General features: G+C 39.8%; 1 protein-coding gene across 1 annotated transcript in view; it reads right to left on the bottom strand.

The window, feature by feature from the left end:
- The window catches only part of LOC141767635 (BMP/retinoic acid-inducible neural-specific protein 3-like), a 40,872-nt gene extending 17,972 nt beyond the window's left edge, over positions 1–22,900 (bottom strand). Inside the window, exons 1-3 of the mRNA XM_074635130.1 lie at positions 22,542–22,900; positions 6,683–6,873; positions 3,906–4,096 (exon numbers count right to left, since the gene is read on the bottom strand). Coding sequence (XP_074491231.1) covers positions 3,906–4,096; positions 6,683–6,873; positions 22,542–22,759 — 600 coding nt within the window. The 5' untranslated portion in view covers positions 22,760–22,900. The remainder of the gene's footprint in view (positions 1–3,905; positions 4,097–6,682; positions 6,874–22,541) is intronic.
- Positions 22,901–26,166: the final 3,266 nt, after the last annotated feature.

Raw genomic sequence — 26,166 nt, 5'->3', positions numbered from 1 at the left:
GAAATTCTCAAATCGCAACAAAAATGATCCCCGGCGCTTTCAAAACGACCGGAGTCATTACTCATTGTACAAACAAGCCGACCTGATCACAGCCTCTGCTCTGGGCCGTGACTTCTTTAAGAGAGCCCAAATTTCCGCAGCACACCACAACAGTAACAGGCTTTTCCTCCAAAATGAGCTTCAATTTCTCCTGTGCACGGTAGACAGCAGGGGGGTCTTTGCCTCGCCAGCCCTCTCTCATTCTTTCCTCAACTTGTTTGATTTCAAATTCATGCAGAGGAGTGCTTAGCTGTATCTGTTCCGCCGCTGTGTGGGTCAACGCCCTGTGGAAACGGCGCGCAAGTGTGGAGGAATGTATCGCTACTTGGACTCCCTTTTCTGCCGGTGATGGAGGTGAATCTCTCCTCTTTCCACTTCCTACCTGTCAGTCACGCCAGATGACTGCCTTTGGAGCATGAAAGCACACTCTCTCTTCTTCTCTTCCCCTCTGTAGCTACAGAAAAAAAACCTAATTCCCAAGAAATGAAACAGACAAAAGTATCTGCCTCTGCACCTCTGATGCGCCCACCTTAGCTGCAAAAGAAATACCCAACCCTCCCTGAACACAATGTAGCGAGAGGACAGAGCTTTGATATAAGTACAGGGAGTCTGATTCATGTTCTGCTACAGCAGAGCAAGCCACACTTCACAGGCCCGACTACCGCTGTGTTCCGAGGAATGAAAAAAAAAGGCTGAAAGGAGGGTCATCCTCAGCTCCGTAGCCCTATTAACCCCATGCTGCCTGAAGGTGACAACCGGAGGCAGACACCTGTCACGAGCTGTTTTTTTTCACAAGATTCATTTATCTCCCCCTCACCATATGTGCTCATCACGAAGCTTCCTCCAGAGTTGATGTGCTCACGGTGGCTGGAGATCATATGTCAGCACAAGCAGGCTGGTAATAGCTATCATCTTCCACTGTATTATCATCGCCGTTATCATTGTATTAAAACAAGGAAATCATTAACATGTATGACTTTGAGAGGGGCAGTTTTCTACTTTGCAAATTTGACCTGAAGGCAACAAACATAGTTCAGCTTGAAATTGAAGTTTGAATCTGTGATTGTTTCAAATGAAAAGTGCAATGTATTCTTATAACAGTTTGTATGGTATCTTTTGAAAAGTTATTCCTCATATTTTGTGCGTTTCCCTATGAATGTCCAGCAACACGTGTCAATTTCAATTTGTTCTTCTGTCTTCCATCTTCACAGGAATCAACATGGTTAAGTTTAGGCAACAAAACTACTTAATTAGGTTTAGGGAATTTTTTTTTGATTTGGGTTAGAATAACTATGGAAGTGGCGTTACTTAAAGGATCAGCGTGTAGGATCTGGCAGTACATAGCGCTGAGGTTGCAGATTACAACTTCTCATGTGTGGACGTGCGAATTGAGTGGTGAAGCAAGAGAGAGAGAGAGAGAGTGGTGGCGACGGGACCGAGTAACGTTATCGACTCTGGCCCAGGTAGGAAAAGCAAACAGTGTTGTCCGTTCTGGGCTACTGTTGTGCAAAATGGCGGACTCCGTCGAGAGTGTAACCGCACCCTATGTAGATATAAACAGCTCATTCTAAGGTAACGGAAACACAACAATTCCTTTTTTCAGGGGATTATACACTAAAGAAAACATAGTTACCTCTGCCAAGGCCAAAGGCTTAGGTAGGAGGTTATGTTTTCACCGCCGTTGGTTTGTTTGTTTGTCTGTTAGCAGGATTACTCCGCATGACCCCGCCTCTTTCCTTCAGAGAAAGAACGGGGGGGGGGGGGGGGGGGGCGCACAACTATATATTTGCCATTTTTTCACATTAAACTCGATGAAATTACAGTTCAGTTCATCCAAAGCACACTTGGTGTAGGAAAGAGTAACGACGACAGTTTAGGTGAGTTTTATTTTGTGTCTGTCCAGTTTGAATGAAGTGTTTTACGATGCGGGCGGAAGTCTGCGCTCTCCGAGTGCCATTCTAGTTAATATTATATTCCATTGCTGCCAATAGATCCCCCTAAATGTTACACACTGGTCCTTTAAGTACCTAAGTTATATGACAAATAAATCAACGTCGCCTTCTGGTTTCACATGGGACACGAACACTGGTCTCCTGGGCAAAAGTCTGTTCTTTTGACCCACTCGTCCCACCCAAACCACTTTCCTACGTGACGATTGTCGCTTTTTATACTTCCTGGTTCATCATTACAAGGATTACATACAAATTGATTTATTGGGATATATAAATTACAGTGCATTACTTTTTGTAGGTATAGCTACGAATTTGAACTTTTATATTTAATGTCTGTATTAGTATCCGCTAGGAATTGCATTGCAATTTTGTTATCAGACACAAAACCAAACTGTCTCTTGACTCTTTCAATATTGTCATAATGTCCATATCATTTCCGGTGGACTGCAGTGAAACATTAAATCTGGTGCATTTACTGTACCATGGTTGTTCTCCACACTCTGCTATTTACAAATTTGACAGTGACAAAGGCATCATATATCTGAATGTTTCTGTTATAGTTCTCATATAGTTAGTGTGCAACCAGTGCCTGAATTGGACGAAAGGTGTCAGTACCTTCAGATGTTGCATTACATGATCATCACATATGTCCTGAATATTTTTATATTTATAAGTATATCTTGGTAACACATTTTACTTCAAATTATTTTTTTGCATGCATTTCATTATATATTAGGCCTACACACAACATACATTTCCACAGTTTGTACATACATGTATATTTGGTTAATTAACATTTTTTATTATACAAATCAAATTGTACACAAATATAAATATTGCATGTATGATACAGTAAAACCAACTCAAAACATGATATCTGTTGGCCTATATTGGATAAAGAGAAGGAATACCAAAGGCACTGTCAGCCCTGTTTTCTCAGCATTAAGACACCGTTACGCATGCGTTCAGGGGTGCACACCTAGACTCACCAGGATGTGGTGGTAAGCAATAAGAAGTAAAGGTACACATGTGGACACAAATCTGAATTGCTGGTACTCAGTACTGGTGAGAACCGAGCCAATTCAGGCACTGTATGGGACATAATCTCATATCGCATCACTTCCAGCTTTGTGCTTTGCTTTCATTCAAAGAGGGGTTTCATAAGAGGCTTCTGGGCAGATTCCCACGTTAGCAGCTCCAGTTGGCAGTAAGAGGTAAATCTTAAATCCTTAAACCCAGAAATCATGTAGCGTGATTTTGTGCATGTTTACAATCAAAGCTTTGCTGTCGCTTTATAACAAAAGACAACAACAGAGACAGGAGCACAAGGTCTTATGTTGATTCCTGGATTGTTAGAATAAAGCACTTGCTCTCTGCTGTTAGAGAAAATACATGTTTTTTTCCTGTTTGTGAAGATCATATATGTTGCTTTTTTTTTGTTTTGTTTTATATATATATATATATATATATATATATGGTAATATCAACTCAAGTGTAATTTGATCAACTATACTCTGCTTTATTACATCCCAATTTTGCTTTAATTTAGCTACTTTGCTTATTTAAAGTCTATGTGAAGTCTACTTTGAAAGTGAGTGGGCCATATGTCTCCGGTGGTCACTGTAGATATAGGATGTTTTAATACCAGAATGTCCAAAAAGTAATTTGCTAAATTAGTATGCAAACATAGGAAAACAGTTTAAGGCATTTTGTGCAACAAAAAGGTTGCCAAAGAAGAGAGTAATCCGCCAAGACAACCAGCCTTCTAGCTTTTTACCATCTCAGCTTATTGTCATACATAATGACTTTATTTTGGGCTGATGGAAGATTAAAGGAGATTGAATCTTTGATAATCAATGCATTAGCCCACGAGCGTGCCCCAAGAACTCAACAATAGAGATAGGAAGGCATTACCTTGATGGCAGTGGAGGCGATCTGGATGTGGTGCAGCTTGCGCAGAGTGCTCTCCCTGTCGATGAAGTAGGAGGCAGCCAGCTGGTGCAGAGCTTCCAGAGTCACAGTGGAGGAGTTCCCCGAGTAATCGCTCACCTCTGCTTTCTTACTCAGTTTCCTCTTGTCCACAAATATCGTTAAGGCCTCTTCTCCTGCACAGAAACATGACATTTAAAAAAGAGGGATAGGGTGTGCACATTATCTATTGCTATTAAGGGCTTTTCTGAAGGCTGAGGTGCTTCTGTGACAGAAAATCAAAGAGTTAATATCTAAAGTGTTTAAGTGACTTTAGGTGTTTGTCTCTATCGTTGGTGCTAAGCACTCATTGCTGAGGTGTTTATATGCTGCATTTCCCACAAATCACTTGTCAATCAAACAGCTTGCCAACTATGTCAAACCTTTTTCACTTGGATTTTCTGTAAATGAGGTTTGAATGTCTGCATTTGCAACCCTGTCTCCTACAAAATTACGTTCCCATTAAACTAATTTTTAAAATTACAGTTGCGTGGTTAATGTTGTGAATTGAAACATAACAAAAAAACAACAAAACAACAAAACAACTTGGTTAGGTTTGGTAAAAAAAAACATTATGTTTAAAGGTGCTTTTGATAACATTGATAACATTCATTTTTTCCACACTGACGACCCAGAGGTACCACATGATACCAACGTAGTTCTATTATTGGCTGGTTAGAAGTGTGAACCAAACGTCAGATATCTTCAACAGAGATAAAAAAAAACATTCATTTTGGACCTACCCCAAATTTTTTTAAATGATTAATTTACAATCATAATAATTTCATGAAAAGACTTTTCTTTTCTAAAAGCTCTGTGGATGTATTAATTTAAATATATATATAATAATAATACAATTACAATTATTTAATTTAATTTAATTAAAAAAGGTCTTATAAATAAAATGAAAAAAATTTGACTTTTAGTTTCACATGGGAGACAAACGCCAGTCTCCTGGGCGAAAGTCCAGTGTTTGTTGACCCATCCACATCACCGTGATATGTCAAAAACAAACGTAATCAGTGACAAAATACACTTCCCTTGAAACGTAATTAACAATGCAGTTCTGTTGTATGGGAACATAATTTAATTAATCCCAATTAATCTACAATTTAACACTTTGCCATAATTTTAAAACCTGCCACCTGCTCTGCCCCAGGAGAGACACCTCCACTATAGTCCAGGTGGTTAAAAGCGTAAGAGCAGCCATACAGGATCCTCTGAAGTACAACGACACTTGACCACAATTAGGAGAAGCCATGTCACCCTGTGTCAGTAGCCACGGATCATAGCAATCAACACTTCATAAATCAAGGGGCCCACTCTTTGCTTGAGAGTCTCCAAGACAACTGCACATCATATTCCTCATCATAATGCAGTGTTAATGTCTCAGGGCCATTTTTCCTGCCCACTGCCTTTCTTGCTCAGCTGCTGAAGGGCACCCTCTTGATATCACAATCTATTTATTAATTTCATTAAGTCCATATGTTTCCGAACACAGAGGCAATCCATTCACCACAGAGGCATATCTCTGGCAACAATCCAAGGCAAACTCTCCTCATTCTCCTCTCTTCATACCACTAAGTGCTGGCTGGGAGCCAGCGAGAGCGGCTGCATCAGCTCGAGCAGCTGGTGGGGTTTGCATTATATGCAGCCACTCACAACAGTGACCTTTTCTGAGCCAGAAGTCAGGTCTAAAATAATTGACACGTGTTGCTCTGTAAAAGCAAATCGGCTTTGCAAGACTTGCTTGGGACCTCTCTGGCATCTTAAATTAGTTTTTTTTCCCTTTCTTTTTCTTCACTCGGAGGACCATTAATGCTTGTCCATTCATCACACCGCAGAAAACCAAAAAATGGGGGGTGACTGTGACTGGCAGTGGCGGGTTTACAGTACACAGGCTTTTACATGTATTCATACCGTATATATCTCTGAAGAGCGATATCTGTGCCGCCAGTGGCATATTATTTCGCTGTGATGTGTTATTCAGTTACTTACTGTGACTGAATTATTGTGCCATGTCCATCTGTTTGCCATATGCAACGCCTAGGGGAGTAAACTCTAAAAGCTTTTATCAACACAAATACTTGACTAAAGCCTATATCATCTGGGAGAGATGTCCAAAAAGCACATTTCCTCACATACTGCTACACTGCAATACTTAGGCTAATACGCTCAATACTGGGATACAACAAGAATACTTCTCCTTAATTTCATCAGCTGATTTTACCCGGATCATATGAACACTAACTTCAGCCTTTTTTGCATACTTTCAGTATTAAGTTAGCATGATCATCATCTACGTAGCCATTGTTGCAGGGTTCTCATTTTTCAATCAATCCAGCTGAATTTTACAAAATCCACCGAAGACAGTTTTCATCTTCTCGTAGTTATCTAACTGGCTACAGATGAGAAAATCTGCCAGCAACGGTAACGTTTTAATCTTGTGAAATTGACGGATGCTCGCTTACAATGAGAAAACTGCTTTTTTCTAAGTCTGTCTGAAATCAAGGACCCATTGTTACAAAGTTATTGGAAATTGCATACATGTTGAGCTAGAATGCAAGGCTTGAAATGGAAAACAAGGGGGCACATGGGTTAGTGAATAAACAAAATACTGGTGGAGTCAGCAATTTATTCCAAGTGTTCAATTAGTTACCATTATAAAGACATCTAAAACCATGTGATGTAATCATTCACTAAAACAGCTGTTTTCCGTTTACCTCCCAGTGTAGCTGACAACAGGAAGTGGGTCCCATACTTCCTGATCAGATTGTCAGTGATCAGCTGGGTGTTGGGCCTGCGGCCCAGGAGTCGAATGTTCCTGACGAACTCAGGAGTCAGAGGTAACGAAGACTCTAAGAAATCTCTCCTTTCCACTGCCAAGTTGTTCACCTTCCATCTCCCAAACTCCCTGGAAAAAAAACAAATTACTATAAGTACAGTATATACTGCATTAATATTGGAGTTCGGTTAAGAGTGCAGACAAACCAAAATAATAAGTCCAGTCTATTAACAGAAAAGTAATAAAACATTTTAACAGTTACTCTGCCTGGCATTCACTGGTTTCAGCTTCTTTAACGTGAAGATTTGCTGCTTTCTCCCTTTTTATATCATTATAAAATGAATATCTTTGGTTTTGGACTGTTGGTTGAACTAAACAAGCAATTTTAAAGCATCATTCTTCAGCTCTTCACATTTTCTATTTGATTTTCCCAGAATTTGGACATTGCATTAACTAAATGATGAAGCAATTAATCAGAAAATAATCACCAAATTAATTCAGTATGAAAATAATCATTATGTCAGCCATAGTGCTAAGAGTAGCCTGCAGAGGGCAAATTCACCTTCTCTGCTTCTAATATAGCGACATCATACTGGTACATCATTTGCCTAAAGCTGAGTACGTAAGCAGAATAAATGGCTACAAGAGAGACAGAGAAAGAGAGAGAGAGAGAGACTTTAATTCATTATGTCACTCTGCGCTTTTGCAATGTAAGGAATCCCTCGACCATGCCGACAGAGCCTGAACTAAAGTGAAAGTGAATTGATGGAGAAAGACCGAGAGAATGAGAAGAAGAGAAAAAAGGTAGTGAGACGATGGAGAAAAAAAGAAAAAAGAAAAAAAACTGGCATCATTTTGAAACCATGATTGTCACCTGGGACGGAAACGTGCTTCTACTACACAGCTGACAGATGTTTTCCGTAATAGCCCATCATGACAGAGATATACATCGAAATGAATAAAGTAGAAGGTAGTACAAGAAATAGCCCCATTGCTCAAATAGAGAATGTCTTCTGTAATGAGAGAAACAAAGTGGGAGCAAAAAATGTCATACAAATGAAAGCAGTGTGAACAAAAGACTCAGCCTGTGTTGCTTTTCATGTCCTTACAAATAGTATGTCTAACCACAACCATAAGTGGAGCGTATATGCTGTGTTTATATGAATCCCTAATGCTTCATTGATTATAACATATCTGGACATGTTCATATTTTATTGCATCACATGTTTGACAGCTTTGAGATGATAACGCAACACAGTCTCACTTCCAACTTGTCAAATACTGACGTTTGGTCAGTGGCCCTAAGCTTCAAACTAGGACACTCTAGGTACCCCACTAGCATCATTTATGAACGTTTCAGGGAAGATGAGTATGTTTCTGCTTCTTCTATGTTTCTTTCAAAATAAACTTCTCTGTTCTAAGGAAATGTACAGTTTCTGCTCATTACATGCATACAGTTTATTTTCAAAATAAACTTCCAACGTAGTATTACTTAGTTTTTAGGTTTACTTATATAACAAAAGTACTTGGTTATGTTTAGGCAACAAAAATACTTGGTTAGGATTAAGCAACAAAAGTATTTGGTTAGGTTTTTAGGCAACAGAAGTACTTGGTTGGTTTAGGCAACAAAAGTATTTGGTTAGGTTTAGGCAACAAAGGTACTTGGTTAGGTTTAGGCAACAAAAGTACTTGGTTAGGTTTTTAGGCAACATAAGTACTTGGTTTGGTTTTTAGGTAACACAAGTAATTACTTAGGTTTGTAGGCAAAAAATTACCTGGTTAGGATTAGGAAAATATTGTGGTTTGGGTTAAAATAAGTTTGTTACGTAAAATAAGTCGGTTTATTACATAACCATTCGTTTAGTAAGTAAGTTATGTAGCAAAAACTATGGCAACATAAGTCAACATTGACTTGTTTTCACTTGGGACATAAACAGCAGTCTCAAAGGTGAAAGTCCTGTGTTTGTTTGACCGCCACCCCCATCCGCCATACACACACTTTCTCGCTCTCTATACTACATCAGTTGTTTTCACCGTCTAATAATGACGAGGACGGGTTAAAATTGGAGTTAGTTGAAAGCCTTCTGACCTACAGACACTAAAGGGGGCCTCAGTGAGTCAGTATCAGACGCCGAGAGACACTGACCAAGCGTCTGTTTTTGACGGGATAACACGATGAAAGTCCTGGCAGCAGGGAGGGAGCTGAATTTTAATAAAGCTTTGTAAACTTTCTTCCTGCCTATCTCCCTCTCACAGCTTTTAGGCTACTGTGACTTTCTACTTTCATGTAAAAACACATACATTATGAGAAAGGAAAAAAAAAATAGATATGTCAAAGGCAGCATGGCAAGCTGAACCGGAGCAACACTCAAGGAATCAAAGGATACGGATGTTCAATCAGTAAAGACCAACCTTCCACCCTGCATGCATTCTCTTTAGTAGTTTTTGTCGAACATTTCCTCAAGGGAAAGCTCTTTGAACTGATGCTACAATTGGCAGACTCGACTCATACACAAAGTTATTCCACTTCCAAAAAGTTCAAGGTGTTTAGTGGAAGATTTCCATGTGAAGTGTCATTTTGTGTACTGCTTGACTTGCAGTTCCACACTGAGCTTAACAGCGAGAGCATGCTATGAATTGAAAATTAGACTTACATGTGTTTTGTTTGCCTGCAAAACAGTACATATTTTAGGCTGAGGATATTGTGTTGTTGAGAAGAGAGATGTGGATGGCATCCTTCATCTGAATAGCTCTGCAAAGTCGAATAAGTCATTTGAAAGAAGTAAGCTGAATTACTGTTTTAGAATCTCAATATATTGCAGTTTAGTTTGCTGAAATACAATAAAAAAAATCCTCCTCATTTGTTGTCTTGATTCAGAACAAGATTAATCGTAGACATTTAAATGGCAAACCACTATTTATTACTCTCTGGCCAACATAATGTTGCTTTTATGGCAGCTAGAATTGGAAGACAAAGTACATCGGCACCCTCTCGGTAACGTTGATAGCAGAAAGTAACTCATTTTATCATTTCAGTTTTGATCCAAGACACTAATGACTGCAAAGCTTTGAAGAAGCCTCATGAGTATGACGTTAATCACCAAAGGAGCAAAAGGAAAGATAAAACTAAATCAGAAACTTTCTCTTGGGAGGCTGAGCTGTGAGCTCTGACATACAATGTTAAGAGTTGAGATACTACACAAGTCTACAGGCATCCTAGGAGCTCTATGAGGCTGTATTTAGGCCTTGGGAGAAATGACAATGCTAGCAATGTCATTGCCATCATGCTGACGTTTACCAGGTATAATGTTTGCCATGGTTACCATCTTAGTTTAGTTATGTTATGTTATCATGCTAACATTTTCTAACTTAACACAAAGTGCAGCTGACGTTGACAGGATGGTCATTCGTTTTGCAAATATTTGGTCATTAGCCAAAATATCCACAAATTGAAATTTTGACCTGATGACAGCACTAGTGGAAAAGTTGAGGTATGACCAAAGCAATTAAAATCCGTCCTTCACGGCAATCCGTCCCACAGTCGTGGAGACATTTCACTCAAAACAGCAAATGTCAAACTCATGGTGGGGCTGGAGGAAAACAAATAAAATCATGGAAAAATGTCTTAGGATAAATTAAAACTTTGACCTGCTGGTGGCACTACAGTGAAAGTCAAGGGATCTCTAAAGTCAGTGTGATTCATTCTCTTGAGATAGATCACTCTTGACCAAAGTAGTGGACTGAGAGACTGAAAGATCCTTAGTGCCAGGCCACTAGCGTGGCTAAACAAGCAATATTACCAGTGAATGTGGTAAACTTGCCTTACCTACAACAGGCTGATAGAGATATAATGGGAACCATGGAAACTGTTAACATTACTTTTAGAGTGATAGTCATTCACCTTGTAAAGGCTCTGTCCTTTGTTTCCTTAATTTTTTCTTGCTCACAGATATCCTTAACCACACACACAGTTGCCAGTAGTTGCCTGCACGTGTACCCAGTAAGCTACAATGCCAGGTCATTTAGCTCAGTACCTCTGAATGAAAAGTTCAATGAACTAATTTCGATGAAAGACAGTGCTTCCACTTGCCCTGAGCAGGCAAGGCTACGAGTTGTACTCTGACCACTGACCACCTGCTGTCATAAGAAATTGGATAAAAGAACCAACAGCCGAACTCTTTATGACTAAGCACAAGATCAAGAATGCAAGGTCAAACCGGCTTGCTTTACAGAAAACATGCTCTCGGAAGTGATCATTCAGCTCAGGACTTCCAAATATGTACCACTGCTTTGAGGTGAAAGGCCCTGAATATGTCATATGAAACGTGATGCTATGTATTTCCACCTACTTCGATTTTAACACTATAGGCTATACTGTAGATCAGAATAGATTTTTAAGCATTTTTTCACCTTGAGGTGAGATTGTTTTGTCAACTACAGTTTCAACTTTTGAGCAAAACATGAACGAGAGGATCTTAAGGCGTTCAGAAAAATTAAAATTTGAATGTCTACAATTCCTTGATAACCTGGCACACTCCATCTACTGAAGGTCGTGGGATACAATCTAAAGCTCCAGAATTGCAACTAAATACACCTTGCAGAGGGATAGTTTTTTCAACTACTGTTTCCAAGGTTACTTTCAATCTAATTTGTTAGGTTTTTTTGTTTGCGTATCAAGGGAAACACCGCCGTCAAATCTGACAATGACAACCACACAGTCATTTTTAAAGTCATTCATTTACAATGGTAAAAATATATATGTATACAATGTGCTTTCCTATAGTACAAATATGTATTGTGAAAAATATTTAAAATCGCATGATTGTCCATGATTAATCAAATTAATTGCAAATTAATTGCACTTTTTCAAAATGTACCTTAAAGGGACATTTGTCAAGTATTTGATACACTTATCAATATGGGAATGGACAAATATGCTTGCTTTATGCAAATATATGTATATATATATATGTATATGTTTTATTGGAAATCAATTAGCAATACAAAATAATGACAAATATTGTCCCTCACAGGTACTGCATTTAGCATAAAAAAACAATATGGTTAAATCATAACATGGCAAGCTCAAGCTCAACAGACAACAACAGTGTGGCAGTGACTTGACTGATTGGCCCCAAACTTCATGTGATTATCATAAAGTGGGCATGTCAGTAAAGGGGAGACTCGTGGGTACCCATAGAACCCATTTTCATTCACGTATCTTGAGGTTAGAGGTCAAGGGACCCCTTTGAAAATGGCCACAACAGTTTTTCTTCGCCAAAATTTAGCTCATGTTTGGAGCGTTTTTTAACCTCCTTTCGCAACAAACTAGTATGACCTGGTTGATATCAACGGATTCCTTAGGTTTTTTAGTTTCATATGATACCAGTCTTCACTCTAGCTTTAATTTTTTGATTGCGTTAATGCGTTAAAGAAATTAGTTGCGTTAAAACTAATTTGCGTTTACGCCTTATTATCGCGTTAACTTTGACAGCCCTATTAATAATACACAAACATAATTTTAGTGCTGTACCTTTGTAGTATACCTACTGTTAGAGCCATTATATACAAAGTTTCAGCACATAATATGGACATTCGTATGTGTCTTTTCAGAATTCAGTGTGGCCAACAGACAGAAGAGAAAGGCCATGACCTCGAAGAAATGGAGAAGAGATGCCATTAAAAGAGACTCCATAGCAATACCAATGTTCACGATTCAATACAGCTTTTGCTCACAGTATGGCATCTGTGTCTTGTCCTTTATCTTTTACTTTCTGGTTTTCAGAAACAATATTATTGAAATCAACTTCTTTAGGCCAGTAAATGGCTTAAATTTACTACGAAAGGGGACCAGTACAGTTTCTTATTCCAACATAGTGTTCATAGAGTTCTTTGTGTTTGAAGTGTAAAAAGACTTTGACATTTCATTTCAGAAGCATAAAGGACATACAAACCCAAGGGATGTTTTCCTATAAAAAGTTTATTTGACTCCCAAGAAGCAGTTTACTTTTCTATATGTCTGGAAACTAATACGTTCCTAAAGTGATGCCTCATATACCTCAAGTACCTAATTAGAAGAGCAGCAGGGCTGCTAACTGTTTCGCCTACAGTTAGATAATGTAAAGGCAGTTTATTTATGTGTGGGTTGATATTAATGTGAAATCATGATGCGGAGGGAAAATTAGCTAAACATATAAGATATCCCACCTACAGAGAAATAACCCCTTTCAGCATCTGTAACTAATTAAATATGTACTTGCAAAAAGGAGGACGCCGTTTGAAGACCATAACTATCTTTGATGTTTAAAAAAACTCTGATATTAGGCCATTGGCGAGATTGTATTTATTTTTGCAAGCACTTTCCCTCTGTCACAAATCTGCATGGCAATGAATGCATAGAGAGACAGTCATGAAGTCGCAGACAGATATCACAGCATTAATTATAACAGATCGGTTGTGATTACTTTGAAATTTCTCGGGGAGGCTACAGGAGCGAGGTGCCAATTTTTACTATCCGCCTGGCACTGCCCCGGAAATTACTCACATAATCATGCTTATAGGAGAAGAAAGGAACGGGTAAAAATGTTCCTCAAAGAGCCGTCTGCCTTTTTAAAGAGCACTCTGTTTAAAAGTTTTTTTCAAGGGCTTCATCCTGATGCTTTTTAGAAAGCAACCAAAAGGACCGTCTCTACGTACGTGTACCTCCAAACCACTAAGGAGCCACGTAGACGTGAACATGATTTATTGTCTTGACTGGGGGATTCTTTTTGTCAGATTACATTGTGTGAGGAGAAAATAAACAGTCAGTGAATTTATGTAGCGGCATTATCAGTCAAACATTGCACCTTTCTCTCTCTCCAAAATAAAAGCTTGACTGCCGTAATCAGAACGGGTTGAACAACCTTGGCTGCTGATGATGGATGGAGGGAGTGTGGCCTTTTGAAAGGGTATATATCACATTAAACCAGGAGTAATGAGGACAGCTCAAACACCCAGATGTTTGAATGATACAAAGAGTAAATCCCAGAGAAATCAAACTGCTGCACACAAAAGTTAGAATAAGCTGTTGGCAAAGAATCGCAACACATCAATTTCAATTTATTTTCACAAGTTGCATAATCACAAACCAAGAGACTGATTCACCCAATATTAAGCAGAAAGTGTAGGCAGAGTGTGGGAAGTAAACATAATGATATTAAATGGATATGTGGTATCCGCTGACCTTTTTGCTGACACTGTAGTATTCAGACAAAGCCTTTGACTAATCTCTTGCTCAGATACATCTAGTGTAGCTATTAATCTTCACCTCGTTTCATTCCATACAAATAAATGACCTCTTCAAATGGGACACTGTGTCTCTTGAGTTGTGCTTTGCAGCTTGAAAGCACTAGTTCAAAGCCGCAGCACATTCAGTGGAAAAAGAGGAATACACAAGAATGGAGTTGCAAAAGAGAGAGGGAGAGAGAGAGAGAGAGAGAGAAAGCGGGGAGAGAACAGGTACAGAAAGAGTATTCGCAAATCCCCGCCGTCGTTCGTTTCTTCAGTTATCGTTGACTGTGATAAGCTAGCCCCGTCTTATCTTAAACCCCCGATAGGCCAAATGGTTGGTCCTGCAGGGAGAGGAGGAAATTAAATGGGTTTCACCACAGAGTTAACTTTAGGGGCTCCAATCCTCCCCACAACCAGCCAAGTCATTATTATTATCAATTCCATTGCTCTTTTTCGTCAAGGTACATCAGTTTCATCAGTTTAACACGTCGGACGCTATCATTGCCAAGTTGTTTGAGTTGTTGCATTTTCGTGCATTTAAGTGCATGTGAGTCTCTCTGTTGTGAGTTTGTGTCTAAAAGATAGCCCCCAAGTTGCGAAACTCTTGCAAGGCAGTTGCCTTTAGGCTTTAACCTCAAATGGTTAAGGTTAGACATTGACCTTGAATGGTTAAGTTTAGCATGGGTCGTCGGGCAGCAAATCTTGCGAGAGTTTTTGCACTTTTCCCCAATTTGGGTTTACGTTTTAGACATGACCCTGTGGTGCCCCACTGGCTAGCTAATGGCCGCCGCTCTGCGTAGCGCCCACCCTCTGGTTCCTCCCAGGTAAACACTGTTAGCTCTGTCAGCACTGTTGCCATTGTTTTCTACTGTCCGTGCTGTTATCACCGTTAGCTGCCAGCTACCAGCTAAGCCGTCTCCATGTTGAGAGACGTGTTAAAGCAATAGAAATGCTCTGAATTCCGTATAGAGCTCCAAAGAGGTAAAATGATAAAATACTTCACAAAACAGGAAAGATTGCAGAAAAGTCCAAAATATATACAAATGTGTTTAACAGAACTTTCCTTCTTTCCTACCACATTAATCATCTCACAAACCCCGGATTTATCTTGTGACCCTTTGGACGGGGTCCAACCCCTACAGTAGGTTGGGAACCACTGGACTATACCCTAACTATATATGAAGTAGATAAAACAAGCTACACCTCAAACAGCCTGATGCATTAGTAACAATATAATAATGTCATATGTTGCAGGGGCCTTTTTTATGCAGAAAAAAAATGTTTTACACCTGATACTTAATACATTTAGCTGATGATACTTAAGTATGGTTTTGAATGCAGAACTTTTACTTGTATTTTTTTTAGATGTGTATTTTACTTAAGGATTTAAATAACGTGCTTATTTTACTTGTTGTATCCACATTTATTCGCTGGCATGCAGCCTAATCTTTAAGCAGTTTAATAATGTTTAATGAACATAGTTCATTCGCAGTCAAATTATGTTTATAATGAAATCTTATCCCATATAAAACATAATCACATGCATTATCCATTGCAATATGTTCAGCGCGCGGCCAAATGCATGTCAACACTGCTGCCTTCACCCTGGTGAATATGGCTGCTTTCCATTGGCAGTGTTTCCTGTGGACAGGTGGCTAAGGCGGAAGGCCCACATTGTGTTTGCACTGGAAGCAGTGGGTATGCTCAACAGTGTATCGCCAAAACACACACAGACACAAACCCCCTTTCATTTCCTTCAGACGACTTGCTAAAAAATTGTTCAAATTCAATCAGTAAGAAAGGAGGGAAATTAAGTAGAGGGCTAACGTGGTGTGAATTCATTACTCCATCATTGCTGAGGTAGCTCAAACACTGTAACCCGAAGCATCGATTCTAGTGATCCATCTTCTCCTGTCATTGAGCATTTATTAGGATTTCACAAAAATCTGGACTATACACAAGAGGAAGACCAGACCAGAAAATAACATTGTCACTTTCAATCACCTCTGCCCTCTTTTTCTGCACAAAGGGATGCGCCTCTCAACCAAAAATGGACAGTCAAAAATGATCATTTACAACAAACACAAGCTTAAGATTTATCTGTCCATGTTTCTATTGTTGGACCTGAGTGATGGCCACTGCGCTTATTGATGTAAGTTCCTCTCATTATAAGAAACACAACATTTAGTATTCAGCACAGAAACTGCTGAGACAATGATGTTAGCAGGTGTACCTTTTGTTTGTCTGTGTACCTTTTTTTGGCTCCATAACTAGTGAACCTAATGTGGCTCTTGTTAAAGCAGATTTTTTTTTTTTATATAAATATGCTGTCACACTACCATTCATGCACTAGTATCCCGTAAATCTCATAAACTTTATCAACTGGAGAGCATCTTGCAATAGAAAATGAATGTTTTTTTTTGGTTAGATGCCTGAAATAAGGTCTGTGGTTAACACAAGCTTTAACATTTTGTTCTACGACATAAAATATATTAATAAATACCCCACTTGTGAATTTTGAAGCCTTAATGTGACTTAAAAAAAGGCGGTCGCTAACAAGTGGTTAATTGAGTCTACTAAACGTCATCACGCCGACTCGTCCGCCTTTACAGCCTCGTTGTGTATACTCATGATCATGCGACCGTGGTGTAGTTCGTCTATAGCGTAACGTTAGCCTTTTACTTCAGGCGATGCATTCAGACTTCAAAAATCATAAAAGTGGTGTTCATTTGTGAGGATTATCTTGCTGAACAAAACGTGTAAGTATCATAAACGTTTGTTTGCCATAGAGCTTATTTTCTGCAATAACCCCAAACCCAATGGAAAAATCCCATTGACTTTTTGTCAAGGGAACCCAAAGCGATGCTAATTTCCTAGTTAGCCTACAAAAATATGTCATCTCTGAAGCACTCTATGGGATCTAAACAGCCAGGATGCCAAATCGGGCCAAGGGTGTTAAGTGGGGGGGCAATGGGCCCTTCCTGACTTCCACACCCCCCTTCTTCAGGTGCCCTTGGCTTGGACCACACCTATCTTTGAACTTGGCCTTCATTTGAATATCAACTACACCTGTAAGTTTCATGACTGTATCTTACACATTTGCGGTGACAAAATCTGTCCACAGACAGACTGACAGACAGACAGACACCTATAAACATCTGTACAAAATGTCATGGCAATCTATTTGATAATTGATGAGATATTTCAGTCTCGACCAAAGTGGTAGACCGACCAACAGACTGACATTGCTATTCAAAACCTGAGGTCAGGATAAAAAGGGAAACCATAATGAGGCTTCCCACTATTTACAGTGGAATCATCACCTCTTTTTTACACTTCAATCCTCTCTATATTGAATCAAACCTTAGCGAGAGCTTAACTACAGAGAAATTGCCTTCAGTTGCCTGCCGCGTTAACAAATTGAATAAAAGTGAGAACATGAGAAGTAAAAACTCAGCAATTAATGGGGCTGATTCGAGGGAAAATGTCTAATGTGTCTCTTATGAATTGTGCAGAGACCGATACTTTTTGGAATATTTTAAACAGAGGCCGAGTGAAAGTGTCTTAAGGTTGAAAAACTACAATTTATCACTGTTCCCTCACCAGCCTATTTACCACTAGAAGCAACTTGCCAAAAGCTCTGAGGGAATTTCGGGAGAGGAGACGAGACAAAGAACATCAGTGAGGATGTAACAGTGGGATGTTGAGAAGCAGCGCTGGGGGAGTCTGCACTAAAACACTCACCTCAACCCTCTTCAGAGCACCTGCAGACTCCCCTGTGGTTTAGGAAATCGTCTGTTGTTCATTGTGCTTGAAGTGGCTCTTATATCAAACAGGAAAGCTGCTTTCTTTTGATCAAGTTAAACTCAACGGGTGGGGTGTCCCACATGCTCTGGTTTGCAGGATAAAGTATTTGCAAATAATTATTAGAGTCCCATTGTTTAAATTCATTATGTGTTAATGCACCGTGATGCTTATTGACATGCTGACACTATCTGCACTGTAATTTACTCATTTCTAAACCCCCATGGTGATTTTATGCAGTCTTTTTAATTGAGTGTTCTTCATTTTAAGTATAAAGCAATTACTTGTGTTGATAGCAGCTTCAACAACTCTTACCCCCTTTACACCTTGTATTAAATTATGTTTTGGTTGATCGGATTGCTATCGGATAGTGCTTGACCACATGAAAGGTGTACAGGTGTAAATGCAACCATTGAGAACCGATCAGCCAAACCATCTCCGGAGGTGGTCAGGGACGCATTGTGACCACATTGAACACAAGTGTAAATGCATTTGTATTTTCATTCCGCATACAACAATTGCGTTGGCGGAAATATATAAGCTCAAGCCACTGTTCCAAACCAGCGATGAACGAGAGGACATTGTGACGTTCGGAAGCTGGACAGAGTGATCGGATCTCAATAGGATCTCAATGTGGACACTGGAGACACATATTAATACCAGGTGTAAATGTAATCAGGTTAAATCATATCTCGATACAATCAAGAAATGCATTTCAGTGCAAGGTGTAAAGGCAGTCTATGCTGTAAAGATTTTAACGGGAATGATTGTCTGAATGTAGTTCAACGTGTATCTAGTTCCAGCCCTTTCTCTTTCCCAGGGCGTCAAATACCGAGGCTTTGTCACGACCGTCACCATATCAAAAGGCACCCTTTAGCACCAGTATGAAACTCACGGGGCGTTCAATTAACAACAATGTAAATCCAATCGCTTGTTTTTCTATTTTATTACTTGTCATCGTCATTGTGTTTAATTGCATCACTTTGCTTATTTCATCCCATCTATGTGTCCACTTTCTGTACAGCACTTTGTAAACTTTTGTTTTTCAGAAATATCATTACATCTGATCATCTCTGTGCCTCAGTTGATTAATTTAACAAATTTACATTTGTTCTGTTATCAATTATTTTATTTTTAAGTAGACATTGATATTTGATGTGTGTGTGTGTGTGTGCAACATCAAGTATTGAAAACTGTCAAGCATTGAAGGTCAGCATTGAGTGCGTGGTTATTTTCTTAGTCATGTTTAGTTATTCTTTAATCAGATGTGTCTCATCTAAATTTGTAATAAGTAGAAAGTATCGTTCTGCTGTTATTCAAATGAAACAGTCTGAGTGGTGAGTAGTCATTTCTTTGCCTTTTACAAGACTGAAAGGTTGGGAATCGCTGCCACAGAGAATCGCTTCCTCCTCTTTGTTTGTACACGAGGGTTAGAGCTTGATTTGGAAAATTAAGTACCTCTGTTACACAGCAGGAGCATAGCTGTGAAGTTGGGCCCCCTTGGGAGAACATTGCAGTGGGCCCACTTTCCTTAATAAAACAGCCCTACTGAATTTTTTATGAGTGCAGCTCCAGGTGTGAGCTCCCAAAACCGTCACCACATTTCACCCCACCAACACAGGCAGTGAAACGCAGCTATTATTTGCCGAAACAGAAAAGCAGAAGCTTACCCACAGCTGCATCCCTCCTGTCTCCGTCAGATTTCTTTCTGAAATCGAATGGGACCGAATCCAAGTGAATTCAATTTAGAAAGATTTACTGGCTATTTACTTTTTAGGTTAGTTTTTCCTTTTAATATCATCACTATTAATCAATGCCGCATTGTGGTAATCTAGAGAGCCTCAAACACAACTTTGCAGCTGACAGAAGCCTCTCAAGGGATTCTGCGATAATGCAGAGTAATAAGTACTAAGAGCTCACTAATCACTTGGCCACATGATAAGACTATTAATCTTGCCGCCCATGCAGCTCGGCTCCGACGGATTGCTGCCTTTTGCCAGAGAAGGAAATATTAAAACGCTCTAACGCGGCAACCGATCACCGGAGCCATAAAGCATCCTTGCACCGATCCATAGATGTCAGGAACCCTGTTCGTCTATTTCCAGAAGCCCGGACAACATCCTCCTAAATGACGACGGATATGATTCATGACACAATCTCCGCTAATTCGATCGCATGCCGATACCTCAGACTGTGTCGCTGTCGTGACAAATCTTCATTTTTTTCCCGGTGCTAATCAGCATATTTCAGTTGACCACCTGATCAGGTGACTCCCTGGGGGTTTGGAAGGCAGCGGGATGTGATGTACAGCCGGCAGATAGCAACGTGTCAGTATTAAATACATCATGGTGATTCTGTCGAGGCATGTGCCAGATATCTTGAGAACATCGGCTGTGAGAACCGTTTCCTGCATGACAACACTGGCCAAACAATGCAGTCTGCTATACTAAATAATCATAAATGGGGTTTTCATAAAGCATACTGTCCACTGTATGCACCACAATCAGAAATGCAGTTGTATTGAATTTATCCCTCTGAAGTTACAATGAAAATAAATAAATAAAAAGTTAACAAGAAAAAGCAAAATGTACCGCTAATAAAAAAAGCCCCTGCAGCTGTGATGACTACTGTTACACTATAGTAATGTTCAGATAACCTTATCAAACATATTGTTAGGATAAAATGCCCTTGGAATGACCTTGTCCTCAACTTTTATTCCTAAATTGACATATTACAACAGATGTACATTTGCAAGTTAATTCAACCAAGGCAGACGGAAGTTCACACCCTTCCTTCCTTGTCTCTATTATTTAATTCAACTTCACTTGATTTAATTGCCGTGTATTTCATTGCAAGCAATATCTTTTCCACTAGAGTGCTTTAATAAGGGTCAGGTAAGGACATACGGTATTTTGGATGGTAATGACGTCGCTGAAGTTCCTGGTTCACATTAATTATAAATCTATATTTTCTTTTACTTCACATCTGAAAATATGCAACAGCTGACAGTTAATAGGTTTGTGGTCCTTGCAGGAAATATTCAGTATTAATTCAAATTAATGAAAACATGCAGCTCTCCCTTCCAACATCCAAGAACGATGTTGAATCATTTGTATCGCCACCAGTGTTTAATTAATAAGCTGAATGCCTCGCTGTGTGGAAGTGACTGGGATCATTATTTTATGTGTAAGGCAACATCGGGCTTTACTTAAATATTGTTTTCCTAACTTTTGTAAAACAATATGTGACCAATAAATACACAGATAATTAATTGTTTTTAATTCATTATTTTAATAATAAATTGTGGACTAGCAACTTGACGAGTGTAAACCTTTTTTAACGCAGGAGTTAAAATTCCATATATAAAATGTAGATAATATAAAAATAGAATTTAATTAAATAGATCGGCCCTATTCTCACCCATACCTGATCCAGCTATTTGAGTCAGTATCGGCCTGATATCGGTATCGGTGCATCAGTTTCGTTTGCTTTGGATCGAGAAAGGTCAGGCTAGTTTTCCGGTTTCCAGTCTTTATGCTAGGCTAAGTGGCTGGCGGCAGTCGCTTCACATTTGCCGTATGGACACAAGATCGGTATTGATCTTCTCATCTCACTCTTGGCAAGAAAGCAAATGAGCTTAGAGTAAAAAAATGCTCAAAGACATCGCTCATTTATTTGCTGTTTAACCTGCAGATATATAATTTAACTAGAATGGCACTCGGAGAGCTCAGACCTCCGCCAAGGTGTGTGACTTTAAAAACAGATCACAGCTGGCGGTACTGTGAGGTGGTCGGCTTATTATTAACACAGTGTGTTTCCGTGTACCGTATCGGTGGATGCCTCTCTCACTCAACAGCCTTGTTATGTCTGTATAACGTTACACTACTCTCATCCCGTCATCTACCGCTTTCTTCTTTGTCACCGCGGACGGCCAGCAGCTCCCGCACCCCGATGTCTCGCCACACATCCACACGCGTATCTGGGTCATTTGTCATTAACGCGTCATCACTTACGCTGCGCATGTCTTATACCTTGTGGTCTTAATGCTCAGCCTGAAAAATCCTGAATCCGGATCATGATCCGGATCGCCACCAAAATCGAATGGATTGTTCATTGTGCTACACCCCACCCCTCCAAAACATTCCATTCAAATCCATCGCAAACTTTTGGAGTAATCCTGCTAACAGACAAACCTACGCCGGTGAAAACAAAAAAACTACTGGTACATCTGATTATTTTGTGATTGCGATGTCAGCGTGCTGGCAAAACCCAGTATGTAGTCAGCTAGTTTTACTGCCTTCTTCTAAACACGCTTGAGTAGCATGATAGCACACCTAGAGTGACGAATCCGACTCCAGCAGTGGCTGCTGGCATCTTCACATCACCACTGAAGTTTAATGCTTAAAATCAACAACAAACTGTTTGTTCATGTTAAACGAGCTGAATGTCACTCTACAGCTCTACTGTAAGTGCTTTTGAGTACAGGCTGCGACTCAGGACAGAATACTGTGACTTTGTGAGTTACACTAATCTAAATAAACACGTCAACATAATCGTATTATGTCGGCTATGTGGCCTTTATTTACACACGGTCGATCTTTTTAAAGGACAACCGTGGAGACTGTTTGATATGCGGCTGCTAGGAGATTTGTCATGCATAGTAGTTTTATAGCAGGGAGTAAACACAGTGTAAAGCGCCTCCTCATCCTGCTGCCATGACTCACCTGTATATCTTGTATCTGGTGGAGAAGCCTTGCCGGTTCTTCTCCACAAAGTCGATGTACTCTGGGGAGTGGTGGAAAGGCCCTTTATCAGACAGGAGCCAGTCCAGGGGTCCCCCGGGCTTGTCATTGGGGAGCCCAGCCGTTGCCGCTGCTGTTACCGCGGACCGTAAACACACCCAGCAGTGAAGGCTGAGGCTGACGACGCCCCATAGAGCCATCAGAGATGGAGGGAGCGAGGGAGGGATGAAGGTGGTGATGGTTGGGACGGGGGGGAGACGTTCAGCAGCCAAAGCCACTCGTCATTAGCTGGCTCCTCCACTGGGATGACCGGGGGACCTGCATCACCTCAACGCCCCCCGAGCACCTACCGAAAAAACACAAACACACTGATAAGGATTCATACAAACACCCACATCCAGCGTAAAAAGGCAGACACAGAAAAACAGAAACCTTTCAGAATATTTATTTAACTTTACAACAACAACTTTAATAACTCCATGTGTCAGAAAGATGCTTTATGACAAGGTTTCATTACACAGACGTGTGACACGATCAGTTAATTCGCAATGGTGTTGATAATGAATTGATCATTTGAGTCATTTATCAAAGAAAATGGCAAACCTTCCCTTGCTTTAGCTTCTTAAATGTGAGGATTTGCTGCTTTTCGCTCTTTTCTTCATATATATATATTTTTTTTATTCTCACCTTACACTAAAAAATAACCTTGACACAACCTAACCCATTTGTGCCTGAAGACCATATTTAGTATGATGAGGACACATGCCACAACATTTGTTCTGATTGGTCAGAAGTCTTGAAATTTGGTACGGACATACTCTGGGTAACTATCTAAAAGTACAACTTTGAAATTTTTAAATAAAAAAAAATCACACATTTATTAATAGTCAGAGTCAGGATTTCTGAAAAATTAAGAAAATTGTTTCTTATTAAATGTTTTCCATATGAAATATTTATTATACGCTGCATATGTGAGCATATCTTTGACATTCAACTTGTTATGAATTCATAGATACCAAAGACTTGATTGTGCTTTTCTGAGATACAGCCATTTTCCTCTCTTTGTTTTGTTCCTAAAATATAATTGAGTCTATCGCAAAAACAGTAGTCCCATGTGCCCAAATACTAGATAAAGTATGAAAAGAAAAAACTACTTTTCAGCCAAAAGCTTTGACCGATTTTGAAAATGTCTTCATAATCGTGCTTTAGGCAAAACAAGACGACGCTTCCACAAATTAAACAAAAAATGCAGTTGTGGGCACACTGAAGTAACGATTCACACTTTCTGAGATATGTCATCTTTTTAGTTTTTTGGTTGTGACCATGTAAAATATGACATTGCTGTACTTTGATATGACCATGCCATGCAAACACTGGTCTACTAATTGAGAGCAAATTGAGGTTTAGTGTCTTGATGAAACACACTTCATTATGTGGACAGGAGGAGCCCAAGCTCAAACCACCAAGTCCTAGACTTGTCACATGAGCAAATGCAGGTGTGTGAGGCAATATTCAAGCTGAATGTGACGTCAACCACATACACTTCTTTGCTATTGGTTGAGGCTGCGACTTCGCCTGTCAAATTTCACCAAAATTGAACCCCTGTGATGTGAAGATGCAAATTTTACGGATGCATAAACTGTGCCCTTAAGTGCTCAACTTAGGCAGAATGTCACCAATTGTGCACACAATGTCACTCACAACCTAACCACATTCACGGGTAATAACTAATTATGGCAAAAGTGAATGGGTGGAAATAGTAGAACTATTCTAGAACATGATGTAAGCAATATATAGCAATGCCAGAAATCAGACTCCATGTCATGACAAATCATGATTTTCCTCTGGTGCCAGTTGACATATCTCAGTTAACCACCTGATCAGATGACTCCCGGGGGGTTTTGAAGGCAGCAGGAAATGATTGCTCAGACAGCAGACAGCAATGTGCCTGCATTAAAGACATCATGATGAATATGTCTAGGCATGTGCCAGATATCTTACAAATATCGACTGTGAGAACCCTTTTCTGCAAGACAACAAAGGCCAAACAATGCAGTCTGCCTACTAAATAACCATGAATAGGTTTTCAGCTGTGAGTAATATCAGAAATGCATTTGTGTTGAAATTCTCCCTCGCATCATTTTGATGTTACATAAAAAAAGTTAACAAGTACTAGTATTAGTACTGCTAATAAGAAGCACCTTCATCTGTGAACACTACTGCCACACTACAGTAGTGTTCAGATACGCCCTTGGAATGACCTTGTCCTCAACTTTAATCTGCTCCTAAACTAAGTTATTACAACAGATGTACATTTGCAAGTTAATTCAACCGAGGCAGATGGAAGTTCACACCCTTCCTTCCTCGTCTCTATATCATTTAATTCAACTCCACCTGATTTAACTGCAGTGCATTTCATTGCGGGCAATATAATTTCCACTAGAGTGCTTTAATAAGGATCAGGGCGGGACATGTACACATTTTGGGCGGACTATGAGGTTGCTGAAATTCATAATACCCATGAATTATGAATCTAAACAGTGGAAGTACTGTACTGTAGAACACGATGTAGAACAGAATAACACCAGTAACAACGCAAGAAATCAATGAGTTTTCATGTAGGCACCTCTAGCTGCAGGCTCAGCTGTCGCCATCTTGAGAGCCGTAGGGAGGCAACAGATAGAACAGAATCTTTAAAACTAAAATTGGTTTTCTCAGGGGCTGGATGGGAAATACTGCAAGTCATCAAATAAAAGAAAATCACAGCACTTTAAAGTTAAATGCGCTGTGATGTACTATAAAAGAGAACAATTTAGCTCGTTTTTTTAGAACAAAGTATTTCACTTTAGATATGAGTCATCGCTTCCTGTGAGTTGGGACTTTCCTATGCGGGACACGGACTTGGGTTAAAAGGAAAGAGTTTTGCAGACTTGATTAGGGATGAAAGACATTTCCGTTGCAGCCTCGCTATGTGATTCACATAGATATTCTCATATAAAAGTATAGCCCAACAACTGTTCCTAAACTGGTAGAAGTTATGATTCTAAGTGTGAATAGAGTGTGTAATCGCTGCCCGGGGGGGGGGGGGGGGGGGGGGGGGGGGGGTTTGAGTCCCATTACAGTATTCTGATGACAATCTGTCAAGTTAACTCAGCCATATGACCGTGTGCGTGGGCGTGTGCACATGTGCGTGGGTTTCAAAAAATCATTACTCTCAGACGACGCAGCAGACAGCACGGTGAGGAGCGCACAGCAGCTGGAGGTGGATAGAAAGAGCAGAAACGGATTTAAAATGGAATATTAAATACTATCATACGTTCCGTTCCCCCATGCATGCTTAAACTTTCAATAATTAACCTTCATCACTGTGTCTTTCTCTGGATGATTTTGATTTAGTGGATTTAATAAGACTAGATGAGCCAGCAATTTGGAAATTGATTTCAGTCCGACATCGCTCCCCAGACTCGGCCTGCCTGACCCCATTCTGTGTGTGTGTGTGGGAGAGTGTGTGCGCATTTGTATGTGTTTATGTTTTAGTGTGCTATTATAATTGGATTTCAGTGCCAATATGTTTAGTTTTTACTGTTTACTGTTTTTGGCTGGACCG

This window comes from Sebastes fasciatus, chromosome 5 (genome assembly GCF_043250625.1).
Source record: "Sebastes fasciatus isolate fSebFas1 chromosome 5, fSebFas1.pri, whole genome shotgun sequence".
NCBI classification, from domain to species: domain Eukaryota; kingdom Metazoa; phylum Chordata; class Actinopteri; order Perciformes; family Sebastidae; genus Sebastes; species Sebastes fasciatus.
The sequence above is the reverse complement of the archived record's forward strand: the minus strand, read 5'-3'. Positions and strand labels throughout refer to the sequence as shown.